The 20,483-nt window shown below is 29.8% G+C and overlaps 1 protein-coding gene across 2 annotated transcripts in view; it reads left to right on the top strand.

The window, feature by feature from the left end:
* LOC142320110 (uncharacterized) overlaps positions 1 to 20,483 on the top strand; it is a 297,277-nt gene that overhangs the window by 129,074 nt on the left and 147,720 nt on the right. For both annotated transcript variants that reach the window (XM_075357790.1, XM_075357789.1), the window contains exon 2: positions 3,266 to 3,389. In XM_075357790.1, the coding sequence (XP_075213905.1) occupies positions 3,273 to 3,389 (117 nt within the window). In that variant the 5' untranslated portion in view covers positions 3,266 to 3,272. The remainder of the gene's footprint in view (positions 1 to 3,265; positions 3,390 to 20,483) is intronic.

Genomic DNA, 20,483 nt, shown 5'->3' with positions numbered 1-20,483 from the left:
TTGTTAGGGATGTAGGATGTAGAGGGTATACTGAAATGAAACGACTAGCACTAGATAGGGAATCTTGGAGAGCTGCATCAAACCAGCCAAATGACTGAAGACAAAAAAAAAAAAAAAAAAAAAAAAAATATTAAAGACAAAGGACTAAAATATAAAAAAAATTTCGTTACAAAACTAGCGGTCCTGTAGTAAATTTCTTGTTAACAACAATGAAAGAGTTTTTTTTAATGAAAAACTATTTTCAAGATTATTTAGAGGTTTTTTAAAACATTTTGCTAATGTAACCATTATAAATCAATAAAACTGGCCTTACCGAATTTATATAGCTTAATTGTATACTACCTGATATTATTACAAATTCAATATCTTTTAATTATGTAGATTGCAAAAAATAAATTTAAAAGTATCAAAAAAATATATTTCAGTAGTCTAGGCAAATTTTGTTCATTCTCGCTCGGTAAATTATCGGTCAGTTTTCTCGTTTCCTTTCTTTTATATTTAACAACTTTACTGCTGGGTTTTCCTTCTACAAATTTTTTTTTTCAATTTTTCCGTAAATTTCTACTTTAGAAGTTCTCTGTGCGAACGCTAAATTAAGGTTTACTAAATTATTTGAAATTTTTTTTTAATATAATTTGGCGTGAATTTTTTTAAACCATATTTATTTCTAAGAAAGTTTAATAATATTAAAAGTTTAATATTTTAATTCATTATCATTTAACTTATTTTTAACTTTACAATAAGTTCGTTTACTCTTAATTTTTTTTTTTTATTACTTATTTCCCTTCATTTAAAATAAAATTTAAAACGTAAAAAAAACGTGTCTTTATTCATATTTTATAATAGATCATTTATAATATTATATCTATATAATATATAAATTTATATATTTTATTATAAATCATTATATTTATATATATTTTTATAGAAAAGTTACTATTTTTTTTTTTTTTTTTTTGGCAAATATTGCACATTCATAAAATATAAACAAATGAATAGGAGTTGACATTGTTAATTTATTAAATATTTTTTTAAATATAATTTTCGTTTAAACAATTTTATGTAGTTTCCAAAAATAATTTTTGTTTTACTCTAGATTTAATAATTGAATCCTCTCTCTCTTTTTTCTGTTAATCCTCCGCAACCACCGTAAGATGGTTGCTTCGGGGAATGAATAAGGATGATAGTATGTATTTAAATAAAGTATAGTTTTATACAGTCTCAGGTCAGCCATCCCTGAGATGTGTGGTTAATTGAAACCCAACCGCCATAGAACACCGGTATCTACAGTCCAGCATTCAAAATCCGTATAAAAGCAACTGCCTTTACCAGGACTCGAACCTTAGAACTCTCGACTTGGAATCCTATTTACTAATTAAATTTTTTTATTTATTCGATTTTGCTATTACGTTTTAAAAATTGATAGGGAATAGAAGGGTGACAGCTGTCATAATTCTACCAACCTACTAGGACTACAAATTATAAATTTCCCATTTCTTATTGATATTCTTTAAATTGAAATACTTTATAGGGTATCCGGGCTAATGTATCCAAAAGTAACAGCTTATATTAGGAGAATTAGTTAATATAATTTAAGAGTTTTATTTTTAGTAAAGTCAGCAACTCATCAAGTTTTAATTTACGTGTGAATTTCAATACGTGCACCTTTTGTAACTCGGCAGAGGTCTAGATGATAATGTAACTTTTTCCAGGTGTTTAGGAACAACTCCGGCGTTATTAGAGCGACAATTCTCTGTTTCAAATTGTCCAGATTTCGAACTTTTCTTTGATACACACTACTTTTAATAAAGCCCCAAGAAAAAAAGTCTAGAAAAGTGGTATCTGAAGTTCTAGGTGCTCGTACAGTTTTACCTCCTCGTCCGATCCAACATCCGGAGAAAGTATTGTTCAAAAACATGGTAACATCTCGATGAAAGTACGGTGGATCACCGTGTTGGAAACTGAAGTATTTAGGAGTCTTAGGAACAGCAAAGTTCTTAAGTATGTCGAGGTACGTGTGTCCAGTCACAATGGGCTCCATGAAAAGAACCGGCAAATGACGCAATTTTTGTGCAGACGTTGATTTCGGTGTGTTCCTTTCATTATATATTACTGTATGGGGGTTTTCAGTACCCCAAATTCGACAACTGTGTCTGTTAACTTTTCGGCACATAAAAAGAAAGATTGCCTCATTACTAGTTAAAAACTTCTGAAGATAATTAGGATTGTTTTTGACGCGGTCCAATACTTCTGCATCCACCTGATATCGTAGGCGGCGATCATTTGGTTTAACGTAATGAAGGAGTTGTAACTTTTAGGCTCGCATACGGAGCCGCTTATGAACAGTGAAACGAGAAGTTTGCAGTTCATAACTAGCCCGCCTGCCCACCTAATTGACTTTTCAGGACTAATAGAGACTGCATCGTGTACACGATGTACAGTCTGTTCACCGACTGAAACTTTTGGATGATTTAGAGTTTGTGAAATCAAACTTCCATTCCCTCTTAAAGTCGTTACTCACTCGTGAATAGATTTGGGTGTAGGAGGATCGATATTTCGTTTAGTTCGTACACGCCGCGCCTTTCGTACGCGCGTAACTGATTGAAACTCCGCTAACCAAAACATGCAGTGAACCTTCTGTTCTGAGTCCACATTTCGACCGATTGCAACCGCATTGCGAGTCGGCTTGCCTGTGTATACGTATTCTACTAACCTTGAGCGTATACAGAACAAATCGTGGAGATATTTCCTGTCGATTGAGCCTAAGTTTAAGAGATTATGACGACTGATATTCTAAATATAGGCCGGTATTTAAGATAATTTTAACACGAACACTATTTATTTAAATAAATTTGTGATTAAATTGTGATCATATGACATTATTTTCTATATTATTTTTACTAATTATGAAGAATTATAAGCAAATATTATCTTTCTTAACAGTAAGCCTATTTTTTTTTTTTGAACTTGTTTATTTTCAAGTTTTTTTTCCCCCTTAATCAATTAATTTATATTTTACTATTTTTTATTATGAACATTTTTTTGTCTTTACTAATTTTAATAAACTTCTATAAAAATTTTACTCTAGTCCCATTTTTTTTTTAATCTTGTTCTAAGTAAAATTAAAAAATCAATTATATAAAACAGGATATTTTCTTATAACGAACCTTTCTTTTGTGTCGTTCTTTACTTTAGTATTATATTTATATTGAAATTATCAATATTTATTTTGTACTAATGTATTTATTTTTCTCTTTTGTTACAGAGTGAATATGGCTGCTAGTTGGTTTTCATTAATAGTATTATGCGTAACACTACTCAGGGTAGCTGAAAATTTACCTGTCGAAGGTGATGTAGTGTCATCATTAGATAGCGTCCTTAGCGAAGAGGTTAGTAAAATAAAAAATAAACATAAATACTTAATAATTTTATTGAATGTTACTTAAATGCTTGTCTAGAGTCGGTTACAAAACTGGATATTTCCAAACTGGTTTTTAAAAGCTTCCAAAGGAAAAAAATGGTTTACTTTTATGAATAAACTTACATTTTCGATAAAAAATTAATACCAAGATAATATAAAGAAAAATTAAAATATTTAAGTATTTCATACGTGTAAAAACTTTTATCTGGATATATTCCAACCATTTAACTTTAAATATAGATAAAACCGTTACATTAAGCTTCTTATGTACCTATAACATTGATAATCATGTAGGTTGAATTCCTATTACTGTTAATGATAATGTAGGGTGGACCACGAAAAAGTATCCCCGTTAGAATATAGTTGGTTGGAGCATGGAATAAAGGGGAGAGACGGACTATCGCATGACTGACGGGAAGGGAGTTCTTGCGTAGGAAAGTACATCCCCTTCCATCTACAAATCCATGCCTATGACCTGTGCGCTAACTTATGATGTTAATGTTCTATTCAATATTCTGACGGGGATAATTATTCGTGGCCCACTCTATATTTATGTTTTCCGTAAAGCAAGACTTCTGGCTGTTCTTAAATTTCGGTGGCCATATTTAGTAAATTATTAAACTTTTTAAAAGATCTTCCTATCAGTTTATTTAAAATATTTTCATTTATTAAAACAATATTATTTCTACAATGAATTTTAAATATTAAAAGTTCATAAAAAAATTTTTATTTTTAATATTAAAAGCCCGGTCAATGTTTCGTTCAGCACTCTTATTTAACGTGATGCAATTTTTAATAAATTACCCGACTATTTTAAAAATATACTAACAAAATAAATAAAGATACATTTCAAAGATTCTTTATTTAAAAAAAAAAAAAAAAAACAATATTCCGTTGGTGAATTTCTAAATAAATATAAATTTAAAAAATGCCTGTACTTTGTGCATCTTCATTCAACATATTCAAATCCGTTGAATGCCCAAAATATTGTCATTAAAGCCTTCTGAATTATTTATAGTTATTTTTTATATTTAATATCGTTACGTATTTACTATAATATTTTAAATAATTTGAAAGGTCAGTAATCACATTTTTACTTTTTCTACGAAATGTAGTAAGTATTGTGATCTCGAGAAATGTCGGTTTCCAGATTTCAACGGAAATATCCATTTTGACCATCCCTGAATTCATTTTGAATAATTTCGTCATGAAGTCTATACGTACGTATATATCTCGCATAACTCAAAAACGATTAGCCATAGGATGTTGAAATTTTGGATTTAGGACTTTTGTAACATCTAGTTGTGCAGCTTTTGATTGCAATCCTTCCTTCCTTTTGATTGAAATCGACGGAACTTAAAAAAAGCACGTATAATCGTATCCAAAAAAGCACAAAATCCAAAAAAATTTGGATTTTGGACTTTTTCTTAACCGCAGTAAAAAGTCCTCATTGAGAAATTTTCAACGATATTTCATAAGTGGTACTTATTTTTATTGGTTCCACAGTTACAGCCAAATAAAATTTTAATTAATGAAATATTTGGATCTTATGGACAGGCATCTTATCGAATCAGATTGCATCACCTTTTTTTAATTTTTTTTTTTTTTAATTTAAATATATTGATTTATTAATAATTATTAACTTCTCATGGTAAAAAAAAAAATTACGATGAATAATAATAATTGAATAATAAGAAAAAAGGCAAATATGAAAAATATCAGAAGTTTTTAGTGAAATAATATGTGTTGTATTTATCATTTTAAAAAATGTGTAAATGTAATTTAATAGGCGTACAAGGAAGTCATGTGTTGCCCACAACAGATTTTTTACTTTACTGGACTTATAATTCTAGAACTACGTGCATGATGGAAAGTATGATACTCATAAGAAAGTGGGGTATAGGTTTTTTGTATTTCTCGACGTTTCATGACCCAGAAACCCCAAAAAACAAAAACGTGGGGGTAATATTGGTAAATTTTTCTCCTCAAATTGTAACCCTTCTCCCAAAATCGGTAAAAATCTATGCTGTTATTCATTTCATCTTTTTAACTGAATTTTTTTGTGTTGTAGACGTAGTGGAAACAAACGACCAAAAAAATACTTTGGGGCAATGTTGAGGAATGGGGATCCGATAAAATTTTTTAAATACTGATTTTTATGAAATTTTTAAAATTTTTTTGGTTTATTTAAACTTTTAGTAATAGTATTAGATAAAATTTCATCATAGTTCACCCCACCCCCAAAAAAAAAGAAATATTAGGTAACTTTTAAAATGGTAGTTCATTTTTCATTAAATTTCTTCCAATTAACATGCTAAATGTAGACAACCAAAAAATTCTCTTGCGAATTGATTTGGGAGTGCGGAGCAGAAAGTAAAAAAATATTAATTTTTTGAATTTTTTAAAAGGTTTTTTATGTATCATTCTTTTTCCATTACGTAAGAATAAATAGCCAATGTCAGAAAAGTTTTGCAATTTTGTCATCAGCTTTTTTTGAATTATAATTTTATAAAACCTTATATTTTCTGCACCGCCATTCAGTCTGTTCAAATCCGTTGAATGCTCAAAAGATTTTCATTACGACCATTTGAATTGTGAATTATTTGTAATTATATTTTATTTTTAATATCGCTACGTATTTACCTAAATATTATTTCGAGTGTTTATATTTACCCACCGGGTTGGTCTAGTAGTGAACGCGTCTTCGCAAATCAGCTAATTTCGAAGTCGACAGTTCCAACACCGGTATCCACTAGATCGTGGATACCGGTGTTGTTTGGTGGCTGGGTTTCAATTAACCACACATCTCAGGAACGGTCGTCCTGAGACTGTACAAGACTACACTTCATTTGCACTCGTATATCATCCTCATTCATCCTCTGAAGTAATACCTGACGGTGATTCCCGGAGTCTGAACACGAAAAAAAAAGTTTTTATATTTAAAACAATTAAAAAGTATATTAATTATATTTGTATTTTTCTATTTATTAATAATTAATTGTTTATTTTATAATTCTGATCTGATACAAGGTTTTATCATGGTTTCCCTTGATCCATCAAGAAAAATACTACGGAAGTTATTTTTTAATTCGTTAAGTAGAATATTTACCTTTTCCTGTGTGATCTATAAAATATATTATTATGCAGAGATTATAATAAAGATTTATTTTCTATTAATGTGAATATACCGCCAGTGTGTAAGCTCATGATTGGTAATGTTGCCCCTATCTTAGAAGCATAATGGGTCCGTTCTATTTATATTTAGTGTTAGACATTTGCAGTCCATCCACGGGTATTATTTTAATTATTATAAGACAGTTTTTAAAATAACCCGTAGGTTAATGTTTTTATCCACTTTTGATGAATGAAACTGGATTAATCTATTTAACGGTATTATTAAATTACTTTCTTCGATGGTAATGGAAAAGTATTAAAGTCACGAAGTAAGTCTTCGATGTTATTATTCACTTCTTTTTTTAGTTGAATGATTGCCGGTTGACTTGTAATATATGTCTGCCTCGTTATACTAAGGAAAGTGGTGAAAGTAAAATATTCGATAAAGTATTAGCTATTAACTCGTCGTGTAGGATGGTGGGGTGAAGGTAGACAGGGCTAAATTAAACTCGTATGGCTCCTTACTTCTCCGGCTAACCGGTTCAGTGGACCGGACCGACTGGAGGAGGTAGTCGTCGATATAATGCAATTCCAGCTGGCAAACTAGTGACGTCATAACACTAGTTATTTTAAAAACAGCTCTTGTCGTTAGATTACGTTAGATTATAACATACCGTGTAAAGTTTTAACAATTTCCGGTCTTCGGTTCTCTTTTTATAGATTTTATATTATCTATTATACTCGGTATCACGTACGTGCGTTCAGTTGCGTACATCATAATGCATTATAGCTCAGGGGCAAATTCAGGAACGTCAATTTGGTTGAAAGTCGGGATGTGACATAATTATTTTCTTAATAATCCTGTACTGTTAAATAATTATAAGGCTTATTTTAAATTTATTATTATTTGAATTTAATGTTTTCATTTATTTTTACTTATTAGTATATTATACACACGATTATTCGTAGTTTTGATATATATGGTTCTACGGATAATGTAATCACCTAAACGAGAATAGTGAAATAATTGTTTTTTCTGTAATAAATTCACGCAGTAGAATTTCATGGTAGAAGAAATTACTCTATCACCAATAAAACAATCATAACAATATGAAATATTTTTTTGTAATGGTTATATGTATTTTCAGATTTTTAAATAAACTTGTACTTAGGTTACATACATTTTTCTCATCGATTATGTAACGGTGTTTTTTTTTTAATACAGAAACATCTCTAGTTAGAATATTACACAGGTAAATTAAATTTTTATTTCCTTTTTAAGTAAAAAGTTTTTAGGATCGCGGTCAAAATCAGTTATATGCTCACAACGCTTCCAATAGTTAATTCTTAGATGGCGCCACTGAAACGTTATACTGAAATAAGGAAGTAAATAAATAAGATTATAAATGTCATTTAACCAAAATTAACTTAGCGTAAGTTAAGCTTGCTTATATTATATATTGTGGGCATATAACGGATTTGACCTAGGATCATATATCGGGTGTACAAAATAGAATGACGGAATTTTATTTTTGTTACATCTTTTGGATGAGTAGTACAGAGTTTATTTAAGACTAGAAACAAACAGCAAAAAGGACAGCTTTAGTTACGCGCATGGTTGTATATTGATTTTCTATCTTTCGCTTGACTGTATCACTACCAGAGATGGCGACTACTAAATAGAAAGTCTTCGGTGTTTTGCAGTTTGCTAAATGTGAATATGCGGTTACAATTCAACATTGTTCCGTATAAATATTAATTGTGATCTACAAATAAACATAAGCATTTATCGATGGAATAATCAGTTTGAAGCAACGTATGTCTTTGTAAAGGGACGATCGAGGATATCTGAAGAAATGGGTGATCGTGTTATTCCATCGGCGTGGAATATTTTAAGGATAAACTTACATATGTGTCCATACCATTTACAGCTGTTACAACTTTTGAAGCCTACTGATGACTTCACGATCGAAATGGTGTTCCATTAAGATTTTTTTATCGTACTATATTTAGTGATTAGTCAATGTTTGATCTTAGTGGAAAAGGTAACATACATAATGTCCATATCTGAGAGTCAGCAAATTTACGGGTCGTTATTTTTCGCTGAAGCGTAACAACAATTGCTTATTTGGATATTCTGCGTACATGGCTTCAACTCCAAGATGGATCAAATAATTTTATTTGGCAACAAGATGATGCACATCCTTATTGGCAACTCTGTACACGATCGGTTGAATGACGTTTTCCTCGACCGCTGGATCAGTCAGCATGAACCCAGTGATAGAACTTTTAAGTGGGCCTCCAAGGTCACCCAATCTGACCTCATGTGATTTTTCCTGTGGGATTTTATAAAGAATCTTGTGTATGCGCCTCCTTTACTTGCTTATCTACCGGATTTGAAGCAGCTGTCGCTTCTGTTATTCCAGACTGCCGGTTAAAGTATGGGACGAACTCTACTATCTGTTGGATGTGTGCAACATGACGAAAGAGGCTCACATTGAACACTTTAGGGAAAAACTTACGCTTTCATAAAAAGCGAGTTACGCTTCCATTATTTTATTTATGATTCATCACTTAAAGCCAAGGATGTTGAAATTTTGGATTTAGGACTGTTGTAAGATCTAGTTGTGCACCTTCCCTTTTGATTGCAATCGAATGAACCAAAAGTGCTTAAAAAAGGACAAAATCCAAAAAAATTGGATTTTGGACTTTGTTTTAACTGCAGTAATAAGTCCTCATTGAGTGCCATTCAATGATATATCACAAGTGGTACTTATTTTCATTGGTTTCAGAGTTATAGCCAAGTAAAAGTTTAATTAATGAAATATTTGGGTCTTACAAGGGAAGGCACATCGGTTCGAATCAGACTTCATCTCCTGTTTTTTTAATTTAAATATATTGATTTATTAATAATTATTAACGCGTGATTATTAACCCGTTTTTACATACTATAACTTTTTACATTCTCGGTGTTAAGAAGGGCATCCGTCGTCTAATCCAATGTAAAATTAGAGAAAGATATCTGACCTTCTTGAAGGATTGGTGTATAGTCTCCATGTCAGACTTAATATTTTTCGTACTCAACCAACAGAGTGGACCAAGAAAAAGTAGCTTTAAGCAGACAACTAGCCGTTGGAGCATATTAGGTAGGAACGAACACGTGACTTACGGGAGGAGAGTTCTTAACGTAGAAATGTAAAAAATGATTACAATAAATAATAAAAATTAAAAAAAATATATGAAAAAAAATCACAAGTTATTAGTGAAATAAAATTTTATGTTCATTTAAAAATGTATCTATGTAATTTAATAGGCATTATTACATATGTGTGTATATGTAATAGATTTGGTGAAACATCTGATTATTTAATATTAATTGAAAATTATAATTTAAAATTCAATTATTTTTGAATTTTCTAGTTTAATTTCTATTTAATTTTATTTGATTATTCTGTAATTTCTGTTTAATTTTATCTACATTAAAGTTAACTACAGAGTGACTGAAAAATAGATCCTCACAAGAATAACATATATATATATATATATATATATATGCATGCCCGATCTTTAACAAATTGCAAAAAATTCTTATCGTTTAGTTCATTATTCCTCTGATATTATCGGACAATATTTTCCCTAAGTTTATCATCATTGCGTTTATTTGTTGCCGATCATTTAATCGCTCTTTGATTTGATATAAATCTTCTGATCTTAATTTGTGAACACGTTCTGTAGTTTTCAAATTGTCTCTTTCTATATTCATCATCCTCTCTTAATCTTTTTTTTCTTTCTTGGTCTTCTCTCGTCTAGTAAAGTTCTGTTTCAGTGCTCGTTCGATGCACTTCATCGTCCTATTTAATTCATCATTAACATATACGCAAAATGATGTTAAAAGTTAATTGTTTACAGTTAATGTATACCAATTGTAATAATGTTAATTGTATAAATAAAGTTCATGTTTGATTTATTAATAATTATTAACGTTTGATTGTAAAATCGTTTTTTATGAAAAATTAGAATTTAATAAGTTATTAATGAAATAAAATTTTATGTACTTTTCATTTTTTTTAAATGTGTATATGTAATTTAATACTCCTACAAGGAAGTCATGTGATGTACACATCAGATTTTTTACTTTATTAAAAACATAAGTTGATCATGTATCTATATCTATGAATGCGCAATCTTTAATAACAATCATGTGTTCTTAAAACAATTTCACTATCCAATTCTATCAAACCAGATATCATAAATATTTTTATGTAATTTAACACAATACTTCGACTTAGGAAAAACGCCTTCCATTACTATTTTTAACAAATTATTAAAGCGTTTAAAAAAATAAAATTTGTTTAAAATAAAGTTTAATAATTTTTTTTTACAGAAACAACATTATTATATATATATACATTATTTTACATTAATGTATATGATTAATTTTTAATAATACTAGGTTTTTTTAAAAAAAACCTGAATTTTCTTCATTTCTTTGGTACGTTCATAAATAGGTGTTTAAATAATTTTCATTAACTTATTTTGAATTTTAATTTATATTTTTAATATATTTTATTTTCATATTATTTAAGGCATTTAAATTTTAAATAATTAACTTGGACTTTAATCGCATCTAATTTTTATTTTATAATTAATTTTCTATTTTACGATGCTGTTCTAATCAAGTTTTGCCGTGGTTTTCCTTGATCTATCCAAGCAAATTATGGAACCTTTTATTTTAATCCACGGAATAATATTTATCTACCTATTTCTGATATTATATTTTTTTATAATTCATTATTAAGTGTCGGTCAGAATAAAATATTTTTTTTTTTATTATTTACCTATTTTTAATTTATATATATATATAACCATTTCTATAAAATAGTAGTTATAGGGCATAAATTAAATTCGAATAAATTTCTAACATAAAGAATAATTTTGGATATTGATTTTCTGAAAAGTATATATAACAGAAAATTAAATTAAGAGAGAACAATGACAATGAATAGACAGTGAGGGAGTGGAAGAGATGAACTAAAATATGACCCTGTTTTTTTATTTTTTGGACGGTTTTTTATAGATGTCTTTAAAAGGACTATTTTTTAAATAAAAATAGTTTTTTTTCCAATTTTTATGGTTTTATATACTAAAATACACATAATAAAGATATATTGAATAGCTGTATTTCCATTGTGATTGCGAATTACCACTTGATTTCCTAAGATCATTATATTTAATTTGACCTTGTTTTTTTTTTGCCAATTTTTTATTTATAATTTGTTTGCATTTAAAAACTTAACATTGTATTAAAAGTTGTAATGTCGAAACAGTAATGTCACAATCATTCATAAAAAATGTTCGAGATTTAAATTCCCATCAGATATGGACCGTTTTTACATACTATAACTTTTTACATTCTCCGTGTTAAGAAGGGCATCCGTCGTCTAATCCAATGTAAAATTAGGGAAAGATATCTGACCTTCTTGAAGGATTGGTGTAAAGTCTCCATGTCAGACTTAATATTTTTCGTACTCAACCAACAGAGTGGACCAAGAAAAAGTAGCTTTAAGCAGACAACTAGCCGTTGGAGCATATTAGGTAGGAACGAACACGTGACTTACGGGAGGAGAGTTCTTAACGTAGAAATGTACGTCTCCTTCCTTTTTTCCAAGTTTCTATACCAATTTTCTATGCGCGAACTTATTACGTTAATCTTCTATTCAATATTCCATATTCTGGCGGGGATACCTTTTCGTGGCACACTCTGTATTAATGGGTATCAGCCTGTTATTTCCAAAGAAAATAAATGAGAAACGAACAAAAAAAGGATTAATAATTAACATTAAATTTATTAATAATTCATCGTTAAATGTTTTATCCAACCAGTTTTCCAGCTACTGCCGGGTCACAATGTGTGTGTGTGTGTGTGTGTGTGTGTGTGTGTGTGTGTGTGTGTGTGTGTGTGTATTGGCAAATGCAATTACTGCTACCGGCTTGCCAGGCTTGACGTAACTGCAGTGTAAGTGTAAATGTACTGGTAAACTTATAGTCTGGAACAGACTCGGGTCGACCAATACTGAGAACTTGTGGTTAATTAAAATCCAGCTACCAAAGAACGCCGGTATCCACAGTCTAGCGCACTCAAATCATAGTCCTTTACAAGGACTTGAACCTTAGAACTCTCGACTTCGAAAATCAGCTGATTTTGCGGTGAGTGTTCAACACTAAACTAACCTGGGGAATTTAATAATTCATCGTTAAATAAATAAATTTTTGTTTAATGTTATTTTAGCGTTAATGTGTTTGTGCGCAGCAGACCTATCGAAGTGAAATATTTGTGAGAGTCTAATTGTTATTATCTAAACGTACTCGACCACTACGTCGCATTTGCTCCTGGTACGCCTTTCCCATAGCAACCATATTATCGTTACCATTTTATTATTATTTTACGATTCAGTCAATTCGTGTCTCTTTTTTTAAATAGTATCCGAAAAAAATTGTTTTTCGAAAGGTTGTATTTAATGTCTGTAACATCTTGAATTGTTACAGTCTTATACTGATTATTTTCATTGTAATTTTTTTCTACTAATAAAGTTACAGATTTTTAAATTTATTTAGTCAAACTATATAAAAGTATATATACGGCATATAAAGTATATAACTACACGGTACTCATATATATAAAATAAAAATATTCAGTTTCTTTTCTACTAATGAAATAACAGATTTTTAAATTTATACAAAGTATATTGAATGTACGTATTCATATGTACAGAATACATATATTCAATTTTATTAAATTATCGTTTCATAATATTAAATGGGACAATTATTATGGATGAAAATATAAAAATTGACATAATAATTTATATGTTTAGATTAAAACTAATTCAAAGAATAAATTATCAACAAGTCTCAACTTCGATTTGTGTTATATTGCGTAACAATAAAAGTGGTTCTGATTTGTCGTTTGAAAAATTATAAATTAATACTAAATCCTACTATAAATAGTATTATTAAAATTATTAATAATTTTAAATTATAATAATAAAAATAAAAATAAAGAGTTGTTTAATTATATACGTGTTTAATGAAAGAATATATTTACCCGTTTCTTAAGCAACAACTTTAAACCAGATAAAAGTATAAATGAATATTAATTTTACATTTGTCATATGATTGTTAATTTTACAACTTTTCAGTTAATTTTTCGCTTCATTTTTGTCTAGTCTTTGTACAACAGCATCTACGTAATTCAGATTAGTCTATTTTTACTCTAAAAATTGAATAAATCATATCATTACAGGCGGGAGAGTACAAACATTATTCCCAATAAACAGGACTTACCGTACCTCAACCCGTGTTGCGCAAGTTAATTAGCCTTAATGCTGGACAAACATGGAAATTATTTGAAAAAAAAACTTTAATCGCCATTGAAATCTATAAATTATATTTTATCGTATAGTATATTATTAATTCCAATTGTCCGTTTACTCCTATAATTTTAGTTTTCCAGCTGCGTAGTTATACTGTATACTATACGGTATACTATATAAAGGAATGTATGCTTTTCGAAGCAAATTTTTCACGTCAGGGTTTTAGTAAATCTTAACGTTTCTTGACCCACACAGAAGGAAATGAAATTTTAACATTGAAAAATTCCGAAAATATGTACCTAAGTAAGTGCTTATCATGCACGGACTTAGATTAAATTTGGCAGAGTGATTTCGGTATGGATGCCATTTAATTTTGGTCAGAATTTATTATGGAGGCAAGGAAATACAAAACTTATAAAATCCGTATCTTAAAATTTATCTTAAAATACGGATTTAAAATTCGTATCTTAAAATACGAAGAGATTGATGAAGCAATTAAACACGTAAAAGGAGATGAAAATTTAATAATAGTTGGAGATTGGAATGCAAGCATTGGAAAAGGCAAGGAAGGAAATATAGTGGGTGAATACGGGCTGGGCAAAAGGATTGAAAGAGGGGACCGACTTATAGAGTTTGGCACGAAGTATAATTTAGTAATTGCCAACATCCAATTTAAAAATTATAATAGAAGAATATACACTTGGAAAAAGCCAGGCGATATTGCAAGGTATCAGATAAATTATATCATGGTTAAGCAAAGATATAGAAATCAACTCGTTGACTGCAAAACATACCCTGGAGCAGACATTGATAGCGACCGTAATTTGGTGATAATGAAATGTAGATTGGGGTTTAAAAACCTGAAGAAAAGGTGTCAGATGAATCGGTGGAATTTAGAGAAGCTTGAGAAAGAGGAGGTGAAGAACAGTTTTGAGGAGGACATCGCAAGAGGTCTGAGTAAAAAAGATAAGGTAGAAAATGTAGAAGAAGAATGGGAGAATGTTAAAAAGGCATTCTTAAATCAGCAGAAGCAAACGTAGGCGGAATAAAGAGAACTGGTAGAAAACCTTGGGTTTCAGACGATATATTGCAGTTGATGGATGAACGTAGAAAATATAACAATGAGAGTGATGAAGTAAGTAAAAGGAACTATCGGCAATTAAGAAATGCTATAAACAGGAGGTGCAAACTGGCGAAAGAAGAGTGGATTAAAGAAAAGTGTTCAGAAGTGGAAAGAGAAATGAACATTGGTAAAATAGACGGAGCATACAGGAAAGTTAAGGAAACTTTTGGGGTTCATAAATTAAAATCTAATAATGTGTTAAACAAAGATGGTACACTGATTTATAATAAGAAAGGTAAATTGGGTGGAATATATTGTAGAGTTATACGGAGAAAATGAATTAGAAAATGGTGTTATAGAGGAAGAAGAGGAAGTTGAGGAGGATGAAATGGGAGAAACAATACTGAGATCTGAATTTAAGAGAGCATTAAAAGATTTAAATGGTAGAAAAGCTCCTGCAATAGACGGAATACCTGTAGAATTACTGCGTAGTGCAGGTGAGGAAGCGATTGATAGATTATACAAACTGGTGTGTATTATTTATGAAAAAGGGGAATTTCCGTCAGACTTCAAAAAAAGTGTTATAGTAATGATACCAAAGAAAGCAGGGGCAGATAAATGTGAAGAATACAGAACAATTAGTTTAACTAGTCATGCATCAAAAATCTTAACTATTATTCTATACAGAAGAATTGAGAGGAGAGTTGAGTAAGTGTTAGGAGAAGACCAATTTGGTTTCAGGTAAAGTATAGGGACAAGGGAAGCAATTTTAGGCTTCAGATTAATAGTAGAAGGAAGATTAAAGAAAAACAAACCATCATACTTGGCGTTTATAGACCTAGAAAAGGCATTCGATAACGTAGACTGGAATAAAATGTTCAGCATTTTAAAAAAATTACGGTTCAAATACAGAGGTAGAAGAACTATTGCTAACATGTACAGGAACCAAACAGCAACAGTAACAATTGAAGAACATAAGAAAGAAGCCGTAATAAGAAAGGGAGTCCGACAAGGATGTTCCCTATCCCCGTTACTTTTTAATCTTTACATGAAACTAGCAGTTAATGATGTTAAAGAACAATTTAGATTCGGAGTAACAGTACAAGGTGAAAAGATAAGGATGCTACTACGATTTGCTGATGATATAGTAATTCTAGCCGAGAGTAAAATGGATTTAGAAGAAACAATGAACGGCATAGATGAAGTCCTACGCAAGAACTATCGCATGAAAATAAACAAGAGCAAAACAAAAGTAATGAAATGTAGTAGAAATAACAAAGATGGACCACTGAATGTGAAAATAGGAGGAGAAAAGATTATGGAGGTTGTTGATTATGGATTACTCAGAGAATAGGAAATTCGTCTACATAATTTAATGCTCTTAGATAGCTAAAATACTTTCTGATGGTAATTGGTCTTACTCAAACTCCCGTAAAAGGCAAAAAAAACTTTTTTTTTTTATTCTTTATTGTTTTCGAATAAAAATTCCGGAAGGACGTATATATGTAGATCTGATTTTTACTAATCTCTCCGGACTGAATGGAGTAATATGGATAAAATACGAAGATGGACATCAATGAATTAAAAATAAAAAACTGAATGGGTATTTAGTTTTGCTAATAATTAGTCAACAGGAAGGAAGATACGGAACTAATGGGTCCTATATCTCAAACTTTTACTCAATGGTTAGTCAATTTTTTAAATAATTTAATGCCGCTTACGTAGTTAGGTTTTTGATGGTTCAAACCATCAAATCATATTCTATTCGATTGTGTGTCAATTTGGTAATGTATTTGGGCCATTTTCATTTAGTGATGGGAGATAATAAGTCTCTTTCTTTTTTTTTTTCATTAAATATTGTTTTTTTTCACACCTGATAACCGATTTTCACGAAATTTTGAACGGCAGCCAGAATCCCTGTAAAGAACTTTACCGCCTTTTTTTCTGTTTTTTTTTTTTTTTTTTTAATTTTATACGTCTAATGTGGTTGTTATAGGATTATACAAAACATTAAAATTTAGGAGTAAATAGTGCTTTTTTTAACATGGTTAACATATTTTTTAAATATTTTAAAAGATGTTTTATCATGTAATTCTACAATAACAGACAAGGTGTTCGGACATGAGTACATTATAATATTTTCGAATTTTTTTTTTGGAGCAAAGGAATCAAGTGAAAGTCCATCCAAAATTTTAGAATATATGCAACAAAGAAATAAATATACGGTGGATCTTGTTAGTTATTTTTCCACATGTTGTATAACGCACAGTATTTTTTAGATAATTTAAAATTTTCTTTGTAATCACGAAAGAAATTAATTTTCTTCCTGAAAAATTCATTTTTTTTATTATTTCACTAGTTGTAAGAAGCCTTCAAATATTTTAGAATCTTATTTTTTAAAAGGCGATCCGTTTGTAGCAGTTCCTTTTTTCTGTAGATAATAACTCTAACTGTGTGCTAGGTCTGTTGTAATTTTTCGGCCTTCTAATTTTTGAATCGATAATAATGTATATTTTCCTTTACATTATTTGAAACCATTTTTTCAGAGTCGTCCTAATAATGTTGAAATTCTGTTTTTTTTTTTTGTCTTCAGTCATTTGACTGGTTTGATGCAGCTCTCCAAGATTCCCTATCTAGTGCTAATCGTTTCATTTCGGTATACCCCCTACATCCTACATCCCTAATAATTTGTTTTACATATTCCAAACGTGGCCTGCCTACACAATTTTTTCCTTCTACCTGTCCTTCCAATATTAAAGCGACTATTCCAGGATGCCTTAGTATGTGGCCTATAAGTCTGTCTCTTATTTTAACTATATTTTTCCAAATGCTTCTTTCTTCATCTATTTGCCGCAATACCTCTTCATTTGTCACTTTATCCACCCATCTGATTTTTAACATTCTCCTATAGCCCCGCATTTCAAAAGCTTCTACTCTTTTCTTCTCAGATACTCCGATCGTCCAAGCTTCACTTCCATACAAAGTGACACTCCAAACATATACTTTCAAAATTTTTTTCCTGACATTTAAATTAATTTTTTATGTTAACAAATTATATTTCTTACTGAAGGCTCGTTTCGCTTGTGCTAATTTCGTTAGCAACGAAACTCGTTAGTAACGAAATTCTGTTACATTATGCAATATACGATTTCGATGAAACAAATAAATAATTCTAAATAATTTAAACGCAATTCCAAACCACATTTTTTCGATTTCTAATGTTTCACATCGTTTTATTTTTTTCTCAAGCCACTTATCAAAACGTCATTAACCAAAGCCAACTTATCAAAATGTATTTACTAATTTTTTTATTTCAAATGTTAATAATTCATACGTGACATTTTATGAATAGTTATTTTCTATTTTGTACCAAAATTGTTTATATGTTTTTAACGTAGAAATTGCAACAAATTGCCTTAAAGTGTATTGCATTAAAAAGTGTTACGATAAAGCGACGCAAAATTAAAAAAAAAAAAAAAAAAAAAAAAAAAAAAAATTGGTTACCTCAACTTAGTACCATGGGAAGTTCATAACCGTAAAAATCTTAGAAAACTCGAAAATTTGCCAAAAAATCCTAAGAGGCTGAGCGATTGGAGCGAAAGGAGTGATAGGAGGGTTAGGGTTGAGAGGGTACTCAAAAGCAAATGAAAAGAACTTAGGCCGAACAGTTTTATACTACAATTATTCCTGATAGAATTGTCCGATTATAATGAAACAAAACCAGAAATTAAAAATTTGAACTTTTCTCTAAATTTCATTAATTATATTATGTATCTATTTACAGCGGAACATGATTTAGCTCGATCTTTAAACCGGAACGTAATTTGTCAGCTCCAGAAAATGATTTACTATGGTTAGTTTAAAATTACAATGTAAATTAAAGATGAAACTAAATCTCAAATTAAGTAACATAAAGGGCGAGAAATGAAGTTTAAAACAAAATAAAATTTGTTCACTTTCTATTACGTAAAGCTGATGTATAACGAATTTCATTCTAAAGCTAATTAAAAACTAACATAAACAATATTTAAGTACTTGAGCACGTTAAACGAATGTATAACAGGAACTCGTTCTTTTCCGTGAGCACTCGGCTATTCACGGTTTCTGCATGTATTTTTAGTAAAAAAAAAAAAAAAAAAAGGTTTACCTGCTTCTCTTGATTATTCGCTCCTGCAACTGCGAATCAGTTGTAATATTTTTCTAAAATTAGTAAATTATATTCATATCTGTCGATTTCCGTGGGTAAGTGGTAGCATCAATGGTAGCTTTTCACCCTTAGATTCTCAGGTTAAGTCCGGGTCAGGTGCGGCTTTTTTTTACGAACTACAAAAAAACAGTTCATTATCGTTATCGACAGTTGTTACAGGATTTCAGCCAGAGTAAACGGAATATAAGCTGATTATTGCTGTTGGGCTATTTCTCCTTATCTAGTAATTATAGAAATTTAACACGCTTATTCATTGTTCCAAGAAAACAGATTGTAGATACTCAGCTGTGGGGAAAAAATCATGTCTAGTGTTCAAATTAATTTTATTCACTGATTTTAGAGTGTACATAAAAGCCCTGTGTATATAATCATTTGTAAATAAATTGTATGTAAATACTATTACAAGAGAGTATTTATATAAAATTTTTTTTATAAACAGAAAAATGTGTTATTTTCATATTTTTAACTAAATTCTTGATGGAGAAATTTCAACTGTAATTATTTTTACGAATAAGATATACTTAACTCAATGATTATAAAAAACATAACAAATGTCGAAATATTTTTTTGAAAATTCACTTTTTCCCACTTCAAAATTTTACTGATTGAGATGAACAATTTACAGTAAAAAAATAACATATGATGTACTCGTATCTAATTTGAATGAATTTTTTTCTTTATTTTAAGCTATGTAATCGATTCCCAAATTACTTCCCTTTCCTCCTGAATCGCATTCTATATATATGTCTTGGGATTCTTCAACATTTAAAATTGTAATTTTATTTATATTTATATATACAGCACAAAAGATAGGGCTTCATATCTCTTTCGAAAAAACTGAACTAATGGCCATAGATCCTCTGGTAATAGAGCACATTACGGTAAACAATCAAAAAATTAAAAGTAGTAAAACAATTTAAATATCTAGGGGAAATAATAACTTAATTTAAATGAAAAAGTGACATGGCAAAACAGGACAAATAAAATGATTAAATCCCAAATATTAACTTGGTCAATATATAACAAAAAATGCCTTTCGACTAAAACAAAACTTAAACATTATAAAACTGTAGTTCAGCTAGAACTCATCTACGGAAGCGAGACCCTTTTCAAAATCACTCAGAAAAACCGAATTGATAAAATTCTGAAAATAGAGAGGAGAAATGTCAGAACGTGTATCAATAAAAAACACCAAAAAGAAGGCCAATCAGGGATTGTGCCAAATGAGGTGGTGTATCGAGAAATTAGAGAAGATATGAAAGAATTGGGAATTTCCCTGACTGACCTGCAGAATAAAACTGGAAA

This window comes from Lycorma delicatula, chromosome 2, assembly GCF_047948215.1.
Source record: "Lycorma delicatula isolate Av1 chromosome 2, ASM4794821v1, whole genome shotgun sequence".
Classification (NCBI taxonomy): domain Eukaryota; kingdom Metazoa; phylum Arthropoda; class Insecta; order Hemiptera; family Fulgoridae; genus Lycorma; species Lycorma delicatula.
Note: the sequence above shows the minus strand (reverse complement) of the source record. Positions and strands in the feature narration are given on the sequence as shown.